The sequence below is a fragment of the Anser anser genome (assembly GCF_964211835.1).
Source record: "Anser anser genome assembly, chromosome: 15".
Classification (NCBI taxonomy): domain Eukaryota; kingdom Metazoa; phylum Chordata; class Aves; order Anseriformes; family Anatidae; genus Anser; species Anser anser.
This window is the reverse complement of record NC_139736.1, coordinates 4,017,172-4,032,779: the sequence shown is the minus strand read 5'-3', so window position 1 is coordinate 4,032,779 and position 15,608 is coordinate 4,017,172. Positions and strand designations below refer to the sequence as shown.

The following is a 15,608-nucleotide window of genomic DNA, read 5'->3' as shown; positions in this document are numbered from 1 at the left end:
AATTCTTCTGCAACACTGCCACCAAACGGCACCCGTCCGATACTGCACACCCCAGCACCGCGCCCTGCCCCATGAACGTGCCGAAGCAGGTTCCCAGGTTGTGCCACCATTTAAAGACTGGGTAAAAGCCATCAGGAGAGCCTGAAGGAGCCGGTGAAGCCCTCTGCAAGCTTCCACCCTTCCTCTCAGACCCCATTAGCAACAAACTCCCCCCGAATGCAACAATCCCACTGAAAGCAAGCAGGCAGCGATGAGTTTTGTCAACAGTCCCCCATCCAACTGGATCAAAACAAAACCACGCCAAAACCCACGAGGAGATGGGGTTCAACCTACTGAAGCTGCACGTGAAGCACCACCTTGAGAGCTGCCCAATATTTCACATTATTTAGACAGCCTCGACCTCTTCCATGCACCTCTGCAAGCTGGCACGCTTGCCTCACCGACGCAGCGCTCCGCACAGTGCCCGTCTGAACCTACAGCCCACCGGGCTCCAGGAGGCTCCAATTCCTGCTGCTCGCCCTGTTCCAGTGTTATCACCCTCACACCAACCCCTCCTGGCTGCTGGGCCCACGAGGCTCAACGCAGAGCCCGCTCCCAGCAGCCCAAACTTGCCAACTCATCTCGTGCAGGATGCTGTAAAGGCACCGTGAGCGCACACTCATTCACTCCTCGCCTCTTTAACCCCAAGACCCTCGCACAGGAGCATTTCCAGCTCCACTTCTTAGGTCTGGGGACAGCTGGGGAGCATCCCAGCTCTATCACCTCCCGTGCCCAGGACCCACCTGGTGCAGCACGGGGCAGGTTTGCAGCAGCCGAGCCCCAAAGCCCCGCGCGCTGGGCACCCCTTCCAGCACCCCCTGCGAGCCCTGGCAGCAGCGCTGCTGCTGGGAGAAGGCTAATCCCGGCACGGGGGCTCACTGCCCATCCCAAAGCCCTGCAGGTGGGGAAAACAGGGCACGGACATGTGCGAGGATTTGCTTCATCACCCAAACCACAGCCTCGTCCCATTCCTCACCTGCAGCCAGAGCCGGGGCAGGGAGGAGAAAACGGGGCCAGATCCTTTCGGGGGATGAACCCGATGGAAACGCAACCCCAAGGCACCCCTTCATGAAGTCCTCCTGCTCCCAGGCTGCCCCAAAACTCTCACACAGCCCAAAACCTGCTGCCCTGCTGCCCCGGGCAGGTCCTGGAGGCGATACGGTTCCTCCAGGCGCCGAGGAGCCGCGCTCGCAGGAGGTGGCCGCAGGCAAGCTGCTTCCTCCTTGGATCTCCGCGCCAGAAAGCGATGCCAAGGGGAGAAACTCTACCGCAGTGAGCAACGCACAGCTCACCCCAACCACGGCCCGCTGCCAGGGGAAAGGGAGGGGAGAGGGGGAAACCGCAACCGTCTCCCTCTGCCTGGGGCCAGGGCGGTTGCTGAACGAGCGCAGGATGCTTTCTGCCCAGGGACGTGCCGACGAGGCCAGGCAGGCTGAGACACGCTCCTGCAGCCCGCTGCTCGTGCCCCCTGTCCCCGCCACACCAAAACCACACATCCACCAGCACAGAGACTGCCCTCTCGCTCCTGGAAAACCTCAGCCAAATGAGGAAAAAAGCCAGGGGAGGTGGAAAAAGCCTCCTTGCAGCTCCTGATGCCCCTGCACCCACACCCCTGCTCAGCTCCCCTGTGGCGGTGGGTGGGCACGGAGCGGGGGCGCACGCCCGTGCCCTCCTTCCCGACCCCAAAACGGGCACATCCCATCATCTTCCCCTGCCTCCATCTCCCGTAAAAACATAGCTGCTTCACACGGGAGCCATCAATGGAGGGCTGTTATGAGAGGAGCTCGGCGGGCGCAGATGTTTTCAGCTGGGCTGACACAACTGCAGCGCCGCTCGGCTCTCCGAGGCGGCACGGGGAAGAGGTACGGCCGGGTGAGTCACCGCCGGGAGGGGATGCGACCGATGGGGAGAGGAGATAGCAGCGACCGCACAAACCGCACGCCAAACGTCTGGAGGCTGGAGGTCGCGCTGGGGGAAGCGGACGGGCCCCACGTGCTCAGCCCGCCCGGGGTTTGCCCGAAGCTCCCCGGGAGGAGAGAGCATCCAGGAGCCATCGCCCCGAGCTTTTAGCCCGCAGGATCTCCCTCGTCTCAGCCCCTCCGCTCATGGCAGTCCCCAGGCCTGAAATTCTGCCCCAGCCAGACGAGTCGGCCAAGTCGGGGTTGTGAAAGAGCAGGGCAGGAGGGGGTATGCTGGAGCTGAGCACACATTTCCCCCGGACAGGGCTCCGGCAGACGAGCCAGACGACATGCCTGGTGCGGCACGTGTGCGTGCCGGCGCTGGGAAAGCTGCTCCACCCCAGCCCGGCCGGCACCTCCACCGCGTCCCCTCGCTGCCAGCCCAGCACGGAGGTGGCATCTCGCTCGGGCACCTGCCAAGGGCCACGGGCAGCAAGCGGGAACAACGCAGAGACAGCACCTCCATGGGGAATTCGCTCCCCACCTTCCCAACCGCCCGGCAGCATCTGCGTCACCGATGCGCCAGGGAGAAGCAGCACCTGCAAAGCCTCTGCTCACGCCTGGGGACAGCTCTCCGGTCCTTTGCTGTCACCTCAAAGGGAACAGGGCAGCAGGACGCAGCTGTGTGACAGCCCCGATGTCCTGCATGGCCAAGCGGCCACGTGCGGAGCCGGCCGCAGAGCGCCCCAAAGCCGGGCCCCGTGCCCAAGCCCTTTTTGCCCGAAAAACCGCAGCCCCGGCACCGGAAGACTCTGGAAGAGGTGAAGTAACCCCCACCCCCCGCCCCTGCACCCGTCTGCCCGTTACGGGTTTCTGCCACTTATGAAATATTGCCAACCGCCAGCACCTCGCCTCTCCTCCCCAGCCCGCGAGGCACAGACGTGGCAGCGGGAGCGGGCTGGGGTGATGCAAGGGGCTGCGGACACCGAGGGGCCCCAGCCGAAAAGCGCTCACCCCACGGCCCCCCCCAGCCTGAACCCAGAGTGGATGGGATCAGGGAAGGGAAGCGCAGCGGCACGGGTTTATTTTCACCGTGTGCTTTCAGTGCTGGACACCCGAGGGAGACCGCAGCCCCTCGCAGCTGGGATCTCTCCTGGCCGCTGGGAGCTGCAGCCCTTGACCGGGAACACGGTCACCTCTCCCCCAGTCCGGCCCGCAGCACATCACAGCAGCCAACTGGGACAGCGGCCCGCGGCACGAGCAGCTGGATAACCGCTTACACCCTCAGCGGTCCCCCTTCCCCAGCAGGGAGGGAGGGGAACAGCAAGGATCCAGCCGCCAGCCTGCCCCCACGACGCAGACGGAGGCTGTCGATGCTCGCCGTCACCCATACACCCCCGTCCCCTCCTGCCAGCTTCCTGGGGGAGACCCTTTTGGGAACCCCCCCCACCCATGGCGCACGGCTCCCCGCCTCTGCCCCACGCCCCAGGGGCGTGCAGCACGGCGGCGGCTACTCCTCGTGCACGCGCCTACGGCTCGCCAACAGCTGCGAGCCAGGAGTGCTGACGGCGTAAATCTTTGCCACCTCCTCCCCTGCCTGCCAGGGTGGCTCTAGTGACACCCGAGGCACCGGAGCCGCCTTGACTCGGTGCCATACACGAGACGACAGCGATACGAGCCCCCGAACACGGCGGGCTGAAACCAAAGCCCGCGGATCAGATGCACCCGGACCGCAGCAGCGGCCGCTCCCCGTCCCTGCAGCCCCCTGCAGCTGCTCTGCCCCAAAACCTGCCCCTGCCCCACCGGCACCCCGTGCCACGGGGCTGGCAGCTGCTCCAAGGGCTGAATTTACAGCCTCGAGTCGTGTCCCCTGAAGGGCTTCGGTCTCATCCAGAACAGTCCGATCTATTTAACTCCTTTTCATCTCTGCAGGAGAGCTGTGGTGGTCCCCGCGGACACAGGGGGTCCTCCGGAGGGGGGCTGCAGTCAGAGCCTTCGCCGGCCCGACCACGACCACACTCCAAAAACCACTGCCCTAAGAGCCGAGCTCGCCACCGGCCCGGCGCGGACCTCTATTGTCTTTTAATTTGATTTCATTCCACGTGGGACTCCGCGTCCAGGCTGTTTTATTTTTACGCGGCTCTTGCTCAATATTTACTATTGCTGGCGGCTGCGTCAGCACGGGAACGCCACGCGCTCCCCGGGCAGCCCGCGCAACCCCGGGCGGGCGGCCGTGCCACGCTCCTCCAGCCGTCCTGCCCTCGCCCTGAATCACCGCCCTGCCCGGCCTCCCGCGGCCAAAGTACACAGCGGGGCAGGACGCGGGGTTCCCTGCCGCCGGCCGAGCTCCAGAGCTCACCTCCTGCTCACCCGGGAGCGCTCACGGGGCCCCAGGGAGGAGGAGGAGGAGGAAGAGGAAAAGGGGAAGAAGCGGCCACGAGCACTCGAGGGACCTGCGCTCGTGCGCTCCGGCTTCCCGCGGACTCAGCCCCTGCCTGGCTTTGCGCCCTGCGACAAGCGAACGCAATGCGAGGTGGCAGAGCTTCAGGGATGGGACGCCCCAAAGGACCGTCCCCAGCTGGGGACACGCATCCCGCTAGCAGAGGGACGGTGGCTTTTCCTCGTGCCAGGATGGAAACCACCCCGCCGGGACCGTGGGCACGTCCCCGCTCAGCCCGTGTTCCCCAGCAGCTCTCCGAGCTCCCACTGCGTTCTCAACCCACAGGGGATGGAGAGGGCAGGGAGAGCGAGCCGGGCTGCCGGCGGGGTTATTTCCTGGCAAATTGTTTTACAAGGACAGCTCTGTCTGGAGACACCAGCAGGCTCCCACGCAGCTCGATTTGAGGCTGTCTCTCTCCGCTTGCCGGGTCGGGCGATCGCAGCATCACCACAGGACGCGTGCCTGGCACCGCCGCGGCCGGTCTGAGGACAGCCGAGCTGCTCCCACGCGCCCCACATCAACCCCAAAGCGTGAGAACAGCCAAACAGTGTCAGCCCTCCCGGGCCAGCACCGAGTGCTGCAGCATCTCCCCCGTGCCCCCAGCCACATCCGACACCTCCCCTGTGACGGAGGTGTAATTAAACCCGGCACCCCGCGGGCGCCCACCAAACCCTCCCATCTGCACAGTCCTCACGCTGCAAGGAGCGCTCGGCGTGCTCTCCGGCTCCGTGTCCTGCAAGACGCTGTGTGGAAATTAAAAAATACTCATTTACCTCCCAGATTGCTCACCAAAATCCCCAGGAAGGAAGGGCCTGGCTGCTGGAAGCCCGCTCTAGCAGGGCGTACAGTGACCTGCCCAAGAAGCCTTGGGGACCGAGCTGTCCCCCGGGGGTCCTAGGGCTGGCTCTGCTCCCGACAAGGACACGTACGCATTAGTTTCGTGTGCTCGCCATCCTTCCTAAGCACAGAAACGTAACCCAATTCCTTTTATTTCGTCGTTCTTGATTTTTTTTTAATTACTGAACATGGGCGCAGAAGCAGCAAACAAGCGGGCCCCCGCTCCCACGGCTCGCCGAGCCCTGCCCGCGCAATTAACCCAGCTACGCCCAGGCGTCCCGTGCCCTCGCTCGTTAGAAAGGAGCTCGTTACCCGCTGCCAGAGCCAGGAGAGCTACAGGCGCTCGGTGGGGGCAGGTTATTGTGGGATGGCACGGGTGCCGGTCCCCGCATCACCTGCACCGAGTGCCTGCCAGCAGCAATTAAGTCAGCCTTCAAAGAGAGATCCCAGCTTTCCCAGAGCCATTAGCCATGCCCTGGAGGGAACGCAGTCTATTTTCAGCCACAATGACTTAAGACCAGGTCACCAGCAGGTTAAATGGGACCGTGCAGCATTATCTCCCTGCCCTCCCATTGAGAAATTAAACACCGCTGCGTGATGGGCAGGAGCCAGCCCCGCGGCCGCGCGCCGGGGCGCCCGCCAGAAGCCGGGGAGGTAAATGCCACCTGCCCTCTCCTCCCCTCGGCTTTCCATCTCCCCAAACGGCCGCCGAGGAGAGCCAGCATTGGTCCAACGCCGCCAGACTCGGCGTTCCCAGCTCCGTGCCACGGCCACGGCTTCCCGGAGGATCTCACGGTGCGGGCTGGAGACGGCCAGGGGAGCTCCGGGGCTCCGGCACCGACCGCTCGCATCCTGCGCCTCGCCAGCTTCTCGTTTAGCAGTGACGAGCTAACGAGGTCCGATCCACTCCAGCTTCATGACTTGGATGCGGTGTGGCTGGGACAGGGCAAGCGCGTGGTGAAGCCCGAGGCACCCGTCAGTGCCAACGCACTGCCCTAACCCAGACCCCACAGCACCCCAAAACCACCCCAGGAGAAATTCAGCAGCAGGCTGCGGGCATCTGGGGTGGAAGAACACCACCCGCCGACAGACCACGATCCTGTAAGCCTCTTTTCCTTAGGAAACCAGGCTCAAAAGCCCAGCCTCTGCCCTCTCTCCCTTGTTCAGCCCTTTTTCAGCTCCTGCCCTCCCCACATGCCCTGCGCCCTCCCGAGCATCGCCTGTGCCGCCGCTCCTGCAGCAGAAAGGCGCAGAGCCGCGCGGCACCGGGGGACCTGCACCCGAGCACCGCGCCGATGCACGGAGATAAACGCGGAGGCAAATATTATGGCGGTGTGATTTAATTCTTGATGAATTATGCAAATCCGCATTCAAAATTAAGCACGGCCTTTGGACTCTTGACAAATTTCCAACCTGGCCCCGATGACACGGGGCTGACACGAGGCAGGGACAGCCAGCCCCTGCCGAGACCTCCATCAAGTGAAGCCCTGCGTGTCTCCTGTACATGCACACGCACACTTATAGGGGAACCAAGGAGCATTTGCACAATCCGAGAGCACCTTTTGCCTTCCCCCTACAACAGCTCGTAGCCTGGCCACGGAAGGGCACCGAGCTCTCCAGTCCTCCGCAAGATGGAAGCGGCTTGGGCTGACGGCGAGATTCGGGGAAGGGAAGATAAAATTCACAATGAGATAAAATTCACAATGGCTCAGGCTGGGAAGACGCGGAGGCAGAGGGAGGCGGGAGGGGAAAAGTCTGAAATGCTTGTGCCAACACGAATGTCATCGCTGGAGCCGAGGGAAGGAAGGTCTGTCCGCAGAATAGTTACAGAGAGGGCTCATCTGATGAAAGTAGGAATTTCCGATCCCACACAAGCCCTGAACATACATGAAAAGCAGCAGAAGAATTGCCGCTTTGTGTCACTAATCTCATTACGCAGACAGCCCCGCTGTAGCGCTGGGATTGCAAAGGGAAACCCCGGCGCGCGGCGCACAAAGGGAGCGGAGCGCGATGTGCGCGCCCGGCCGAGCGCAACGAAGGGGGGAAAGGTGCTCGGGGGGTTCGCCACAGCTGGGAGCCCCAGGAAGGAGCCTGGCCGGAGCCTTCCCTGCAAAAAATCATCCTCCTCGCCCCGGGAATCGGGGCGCAGAAGGGGCAGGAGGCCACGGGAGCCGAGGGGTAACGCGGGTGCTGCTCCACTCGCACACGGCCAACGCCGCTGCCTGCGGACCGCAAGCAGCACGGGCGAGAGCTGAATCCCTCCGAACCCCTTCCTCCCAAGCACGGCAGCCCTTTAAATTATTTTATTAAAAGCAATTAAACCAAATGTATTAAGAGCGTATTCAAGCCACAGGGAACTGTGCTGAAAATGAATGGCGCGCTGGAACGGAGCGGGGGCAGAAAGGAAGGCGCAGGCAATATATCTAACCGCGAAACACAAGAGCGGATCTCTGCTCTCGGTAACGTGGCAGGGGAAGATGGATGGTGGCAGGAGCAAGAGCCACCTTTTCAGAAGTTGCCGGGGATACAGATCTCAAGAGAAGGGCCGGGGAGCCTTCAAATCTCCCCCCGTTATTCCCCCACAAAAGCACGTTATCTCTCCCGACCATACCGCGTCGCTCCTCGCAGCTCCCACCCTGCCACGCTCAGCCTGCCTGCATCCAGCTCCCACAAAATGGCTCTTTGGCCACTGCTGTGCTGGCAACGCCGTTTATTCCCAAGGTCACTTCCATCTTTTGCTGATATTTCAAGTCTTCACGGATTTAAACCGCCGCCAGCCTCTGCTGCACCAAGCCGGCACTGCCGAGCCCTCCCTTGCCTCTCCTCCTCTCTGCCCATCGCCCCCGCTGCAGGCAGCAGACACCCAGCTCTAAACCTTTCGCTTCCCAGCGCCGTCAGATACAGCACACGGAGGGGAGGAGGCCGGCAGCCATCCCCTCGGCTTCTAAAGGCTGGGGGGAAGAAAGAGACAAGTGGAGCGAGCAAAAAGCGGAGACAGACCGCGGGCTGCCCGGGCCCGCAGGCACCCAGCTGCACCATCCCACTGCTTGTGGCGAGCCCTTTTACGAGGGTGAAAGCACCCAGACACAAACCCAGCCCCCCCACCTCACTCCACCCACGTTTTTGGGTCGGTTTAGTGCCTGCTGTGCCGTCGGTTTGGGCAGAACAAAGCGGGCTCTTGTCTCCGGCACCATCAGAGGGTGATGCCGGATCGCGATACCGAGCTCCATGTTCGCACCCACCGGGCTGGCCCCATGTCCCTGCACCAGTGCCCACCCCGAGCTTCAACCCGAGGGGTTTTGGGGTGCATGGAGCCCTGCTGCCGCTCGCTGACCCGTGCTCGATCCGCCAGGACCCTGCTGCACCGCGCTCACCTGCCAGGCTCCCGCCAGGTTAATGCCCTGTAACGGCGCTCGGTTCCCTACTCGCCAAAAGATGGCGAAACGGCAGGGTTGGGGTTATTTACTATATAATTAGACACTAATTTCAGCTTCAGCCTGGGTTATCCGAGGAAGGAGATGTGAAATTGCCCTTACGAAAGCCCTGCTCTGCTAACCCTGCCTGCAGCGAAGATCAATTCCCGGCAATTCCCACTTCTCCAACAGCTGCTGGGAAAGCGCCGGAGCTGCTCCCAGCGCGGGCAGCACCGGGCACCTTCCCCCCGTGCCCCAGGATAGGATTTCCAGCACCGGCATCCTCTCCGGGTCAGGTTTTCTCCAGCACATCACCAGTCGGGGCCAGGGGCTTTGGGGGAGCCCTGCCAAGGAGCAACGGTGCTGGGGGATGCAGCGAGCCCTGGGGATGCAGCACGTCTTTACCGGCGCCGCTGTTCTGCCTGGGAAGGGGTTGGAAAGCCCTGCGCACCCTCCTCTCTCTTCTCCACCACCGCAGCCCACCAGCACCAAGCACGTCCCCGCTTGGGGCACTGGGGATGGGAACTTGTCTAGGGACAGAGGTGCCACCCCACAGCCCACCCAGCCACCAGGACAAGGGGGCTGCCGGCACCAGGACGCGCTCCCCACAGCACAAAGCCACCCCTGCCCTCGTGGCATGTTGTGGGACACCCCCAAAAAACACTGAATTCCCCCCCCCCGCCCCATGCAAGAAAGCCCAGGGAGCAGCAGGGGCATCGTTTAATGGCTGAGCATCTCCTCTGTCCCCACGGACAGGGGGTGTAAGGGGACAGCTCGACACCCCCAGCCCCACACACCCACTCTCACTGCCCTGGTGGACAATGTACGGGCAAGCATCCCATTTCACCAGGGCCCTATGTGACGGGGGGGGGGGACACAGACACCTCCCCATCCCATCCTCACGCCTGGCAGCATTACAGGGCCGTGCCAACCCCCCCGAGCCCCCCACGCACCACCCCCTGGGCGGGCAGGGAGGGGGGCACGGCCATTTCAAGGGCCATTACACACGGCGCTATTTCCCTCGCAGCATCCCCCCGCTCCCAAAAAAAAAAAAGAAAGAAAAAACACAAAAAAGAAGAGGTCCGTGCTGCAGCACGCCCCGAGATCCTGCAGAAACGGGCGGTCTCAGCAGAAGCCCCGCGCCGCTGCGAGCAGGGTGCCTGCAGGGGGATTTTGCTGGCGCAGCAAAGTGACCCTGGGCGCTGGATATTTCCCCCCCCTACGCTGCTGTGCTGGAAAACTTCTCCCTGAGCTAAAGCCGAGGAGCAGGGGGGTGGTTTCTGGCCCCCGATAATCCCCGTGTTTCAGTGCACACGCTGACGGGGAGGCAGGGAAACAAGCTAACACTGATCGCTCCCCTCTGCCCGGCTGCTTTGCTTTTAGGGGCTGCTCTCGAGGTGGATTTAAGGCAAATTCGGCTCCGCTCGTCCCTTTTTCTGGGCTCTGGGAAGTGTTTCTGAAGCACAATTTAGGGGAAGAGGCCGCCTGAGCCAAAGGCAGGCTGGGGGGTGGCCCCCGCACACACCCCAGGCACCCACCCAAGAAAGGATACCTCAGTACGTGTCAAAAAACAGATTTTTATTGTTATTATTAAACTCTCAGTGTCTGACTGCCGGCACGGCCGCAGCCCCTCGCGAGCCTCCACCTCCCCCAAACCCCAAAGCTGCCAAGAACAACACGCCGCTGCCGGATCAGGCCGAGACCAGGACGCTCGCTTCACTTGTACCCAAGGAAGGTGGCGTGGGGAAGGAACCGAGGCAGAAACCCCTCCTATTTCCCACCCCGGGGGCTCCAAAGAGCGAGCTCCTGCCTTAATGGACTCCGCCGCCTGCCTCCATCGAGCGCGGCCTCCCTTCCCACGCAGCCTCCGTCCTCCCGGCCGCGGTCGGGGCTGAAATGCCACCGCCAGCCGCCACCTTCCTCCCCGGGGAAGGATCCCCGGAGCTGCCCGGCTCCACCACCGCACGCCCCCAAACCCGGGGCGGCCCCGGGGTGCTCCCAACAACGGGCTCCCGGCCTCCAAAACGTGGCCTCGAGGGCGAGAGGACCCGCAGAAAATCCCCAGAGAAAAGGGGCCAGGAGGCTCGGCCGTGCCTTCGGCTCCGGGGCAGAGCCCGGCCTGCACTGAGGAAAATAAAGACGTCGGTGCCGGCGATAGCTGGATCCTCAAATATGGCCAATCGTGCTATTTTTACCGGGGCGTATTTATTTTGGGAGGACGCTGGGACGGATTCAACAGCCTCTTTTTCTTCAGCCCGGCGGTATGCAGAGGTTGGTTTGAGCTGGCTCTATTTAAAGGCTTCGCCTCCTGCCCACTTTTCTTAACCCCTTGCACAAAGCCGCTGCTTTCCACCCCTCCGAAAAAACGCCGCCAAAAACAAAAGGCGATAATAAAAAAAAATAAGTTAAAAAAAACACACACCGCCATCAACGCTGCAAACACAACCCTACAAAAGGCCTCTCCATAGCAGGAAGCAATCATCGTTTCAAACGACATTGTTAAAGCCATAAAAAAAAATAATAAAAAAATTCCCTGCCTACCAACTGTCGCGGTACAACGGGAGTTTCACTGGGGACCGACCACGCACGTCTTTTTCAAACAATTTACCCCGATCACAAATCGCCGAGCCCGAGTCGAACTCAGTATTAAAGCATTCACCCCAGGGAGCGCATGCTGCAGAGGGAGGGGCATTTCTGAAAGGCTTTAGAGCCAGGGAAAGAAATTTTTAAAAATTTAAAAAAAATACAGCAATGAATTAAAAAAAATATTGGGGATCACCAGACGCGATCCCCCGGCGAGGGGCCGCGGGGTGAGCGGACCAGGGAGCATCGCCCGCGGGGCCGGTCCCAAGGCGGGTGCGGGTGAGGCTGGGACTCGCCTCCTGCCTCCCTGCCGGGGCGGCGAGGCTGCGGGGAAGCGCCTGAAAAGGAAACTTTGGAGGAGAAGAAAAAAAAAAAAAACACGCAGAGAGAAAAAGAGCCACCCAATTAAAACTTTAAAAAAAAAAAAGGCGCACTAGGGCTTGGCTTGAGATTGTCCAGATGAATTTTTTTCTGCAGAGATTGCGTTCTGCTTTAAGCAGGGGGTGGGGGAGGAAAAAGGAAAAAAATGGAGGACAAAAAAAAAAAAGGGTGTAAAAAAAAATAAAGACAAAAGGGAAGAAGGAAAAGGTGTTTGCCCATGTGCTTGGCTTCATAGCTCTTTGGTTTTACACCTCTTCTCTTCGCACCTGGGAAATTGGCACTGCCACCTAGTCTAAAACTAATAAATCTTTTCTCTCGATTCGGGCTGCTTCCTTCTCTGCAGATGTTGGCAATCAGGTTTGCAAATTTCAAAGTCATTCATTCCGGGCGGCTGGGAGAAAAGCAGGTTTATTATTGCAAAACCTGTCACCCTCCCAACGCCTAAAGTAAACTCCGAGTCACCTCTCCACACCCAGGGGAAAGAAAGGAGGGAGAAAAAAAAAAAAGAAAAAAGGAAAAAAAAAATCAGCCAGAGAGGAAAATTAACCAGGCAGAAATCTCCCGCGTCCTGCCGACGAGGGAATGGGGCCACGGCCCCAAGAGCCCGCGGCCGGCCAAACGCCGCTCTCCTCCCTAGCCCTGCCGGCCGCTCGGAAAGGGAATGAAAAGAAAACCCCTCCAAAAAACCAGCCGCGGAACCAAATAAATAAAAAGCTGAGCGAGGAAAAAAAAAATAAAGCGCGTATTTCGTAAAAACAACTGAGCTTTGGTTTTTTTTCAAAAGGGACGACGCAGAGGGTGGTTGGTTGCCCGAGGTCGGAACGCGCCGAGAAAAAAAAATAAAATAAAATGGGGAAGGAATGGCCTAAGCATAGAAATTTTGTCTGCAAGTTTAAAAAACAATAATTACCAAGGGAAAGAAAACACAGAAGCCACCCACTCCCAGCAGAGCCGCCGCGGAGCTGGCACGAACTACAGCGGCTCAGGCGAACGCGCTCGCTCCGGCATGGAATCGCACCAGTGAAATCCCAAAAACCTTCCAGTTTTGCCTCTTTTTCCCATCCCAGGGTGGCTTTTTGTCCCACCACGAGGCAGCCGAGCCCCTTCCCAAACCCAGGACAAGGTGCCTTCCTCCCAGCCTTCCCCAAGCTCCAGTTATTCCCCCTCTCCTGGAGGACCGAGGCGGGCTGCGGCCGTGCCGAGCGGCGGGGATTTTCCGCCGAGCACGAAAATTCTGCGATGGCTGCGCGCGAGCAACCAGGAGCAATTTCTCCCCCTATTCCCTTATTATTATTTTGCCTTTTTTTTTTTTTTTGGCGGGGTATTTTTTTTTTTTTTTTGCCCCCCAATCCATACCAGGCGAAGCAGAGCGAACCCCCGGGAAAAACAAAAAAAAATCCAAACCATGCAACAAACCCTTGGGAAAAAAAATCCCGAAACCCAAACGGCACAGCAAACCTTTGGAAAAAAGAAAACGAAACCCAAACGACGCAGCAAATCCTTGGAAAAAAATCCCGAAGCCCATACGGCACGGTAAATCCTTTGAAAAAAGAACCCAAAACCCAAACCATGCAGCAAACCCTTGGAAAAGGGATCCAAACCCATACCGCACCGTAAACCCTTGGGAAAAATAAAACTAAAACCCAAATCACGCAACAAATCCTTGGGAAAAAGGAACGCAAAACCCGTACCGCGCAGCAATTCCTCGGGAAATAAAAAAAGAAACCTAAAATCCAAAGCACGCAGCAAACCCTTGGAAAAAGGATCCAAACCCAAACCATGCAGCAAATCCTTGGGAGAAAAAGCCCAAACCCAAACCACGCAGCAAATCCTTGGGAGAAAAATAAAACTAAAACCCAAAGTGTGCAGGTTTTTTTGGGAAAAAGCCCGAAGCCCACACCGCGCAGCAAATCCTTGGGGGAAAAAAAGCCCTAAAACCCAAAGCATAGGGAAAAACTGGGGGGAAAAAAAAAACTAAAATCCGAACCAGGCAGGAAATCTTTGGGGAAATAAAAAAAAAAAAAAAACAACATACAGCAAATTTTGGGGGAAAAAAAATAAATAAAAATAAAACCCAAAGCACGCGGCAAACCTTTGGGGAAAAAAAACCACCCAAACCCCACAACCGAGGGGCTGCGGGGCCGGCTGCAGGGTGGGCGAAGGAAGGCAGGGGATGGGGTGAGGGGGACGGGGGGGGTTTCCGCGGAGCCTTACCGGGGTGGGAGTGGATGCTGATGCCCGAGGCGAGGAACTTGCCGGGCTGGAGCCCCGCGGGGAGCCCCGCGGCCATGGGGCCGGCGGCGGGGGGCAGGCGGCCGGCGGCGGCCAGGCGGTGGCTCTCCATGGCCAGCCCGGAGAGCAGCGGGGGGGGGGCCGTGCACCGAGCGGGGGGGCCCGAAATCTCGGCCATCCATCATCCGCTCGCCTCCTTCCACCAGTCGCCCGGATCGCCACCGCCTTCCCCCCCCACCCGCCCCCCCCCCCTTTTTTTTTTTTTTTGCCTTCTTCTTCTTCCTCCTCCTCTTCTTCTTCTTCTTCCCCCCCCCTCAAAAAATAATAAAAATCAGCGGGTTTTCGGAAAAAAATTCGTCCGGGAGTCCCATGGTGGGGGGCGCGGAGCCAGCCCCGGTGCGGCGGTGTCGGTGGTGCCTGCGGAGAGATGGAGGGAAAAAAAATGGGGGGGGGCACACGGGGTGTGGGTGTGGGGGGGTCCCACAGAGCACACACCCCCTGGGGGTGGAGGGGGGGCACCCCCGGACCCAGCCGCGGCTTCCCCGCCGAGGGGAGAATTTAAAAAAAGCCTTAAAGTCGGGGAATTTTAGGCGGGGGGGGGGGGGATAAGGGAGGGGAAAAATGAATTAATGGCTCGGAGGGGGAAAAATAAGGGAGGGGGGAAAAATATTAACTAATGGCTCGGGGGGCAATGAGGATCCCCCCCCCCCCCCAAAAAAAAAAACACTCCCCAATCCCCAAAAGCGCCCCAAAACTCGGCTCCAGCACCGCGGCTCCCCGCAGCCAGCGGGCGGCAAAAAGAGCCGGAAAAAAAATGCAAAAATGCAAAAAAAAAAAAAAAAACGCACGAAAAACAACCTAAAGAAGCCGGGTTTCTTCCTGCTCCGCTCCCACCGAGGGAGCCCCGGCCGCGGGAGCCGAGCGAGGGGCGGCCGGGGAAGGGCTGCCCGGTGCCGTTCCCTTTTTGGCTTTTTTCGCCTCTTTTTTCCCCATTTCCGAGGCGTCCAGCTACCTGGTCGGCTGTGCTCCCGCTCTGCCCAGCGCCGCTCCCGCTGGGGAAAACGAGACGCGTGGTATTTTCCAACGGGGCGGAAAAAAAAAAAAAAAAGAAAAAAAAAAGGGGGGGGGGGGAAAGCAGAAAAAAAGGTTAAAAAAAAAAAAAAAAAGCCCCCGGCGGCCGCAGCTCGGCGGAGAGGGCACCGGGAGCGCCTCCGGAGCGGGAAGAGACGGAAGGAGGGGAATAATTAATTTTTTAAAAAAATTCCTCAAAAAAAAATAAATAAAAAACGAATGGCGAAGTTTGGAAATAAATAAAGAGGAAGCCCCGCGCCGCGCTCCGGCCCCCCCCCGCGCCCAGATCCCAGCTTTCGGCTGCGAACCGGGGGCAAAAATTAAAAAGCGGGGGCGACCAAAATTAAATAAAATTTAAAATAAAGGAGGACGGGAGGGGGGGGGAATAAGGAGGGGGGGACGGTGCTTTTGGGGCCGGGGAGCTGCCGGCTCCTACCTGGCGCGGTCAGGCCGCCTGGTCCCGGGGCATGGCGGCGGCGGTGCGGGGCTGGAGGCCCGGTGCGGGGCTGGGGAGGGGGGGGGGGTCGGGGGGGGGGGGGCAGCAGCCGGTTCGCCCCCCGCCCGCCCGCCCGCTGCCGGCACCAGCAGCAGCAGCTCGGCGGCTCCGCTCAGGGGCAGCGCGGCGGCAGCGGCGCGGCGGCCGCTCCATAGAGCGCCGGGGCCCCGCCGAGCTTCATCGGGCGCCCCCCCCCCCCCCCCCCCCCCTCCCGCCCC

At 60.2% G+C, this 15,608-nt stretch overlaps 1 protein-coding gene across 1 annotated transcript in view; it reads right to left on the bottom strand.

Annotated features, from left to right (window-relative positions):
- TNRC18 (trinucleotide repeat containing 18) overlaps positions 1 to 14,020 on the bottom strand; it is a 50,239-nt gene extending 36,219 nt beyond the window's left edge. The window contains 2 exon segments of the mRNA XM_083800707.1: positions 13,806 to 13,968; positions 13,970 to 14,020. Of these exon segments, the coding sequence (XP_083656833.1) occupies positions 13,806 to 13,968; positions 13,970 to 14,008 (202 nt within the window). The 5' untranslated portion in view covers positions 14,009 to 14,020.
- Between the last annotated feature and the right edge of the window lie 1,588 nt (positions 14,021 to 15,608).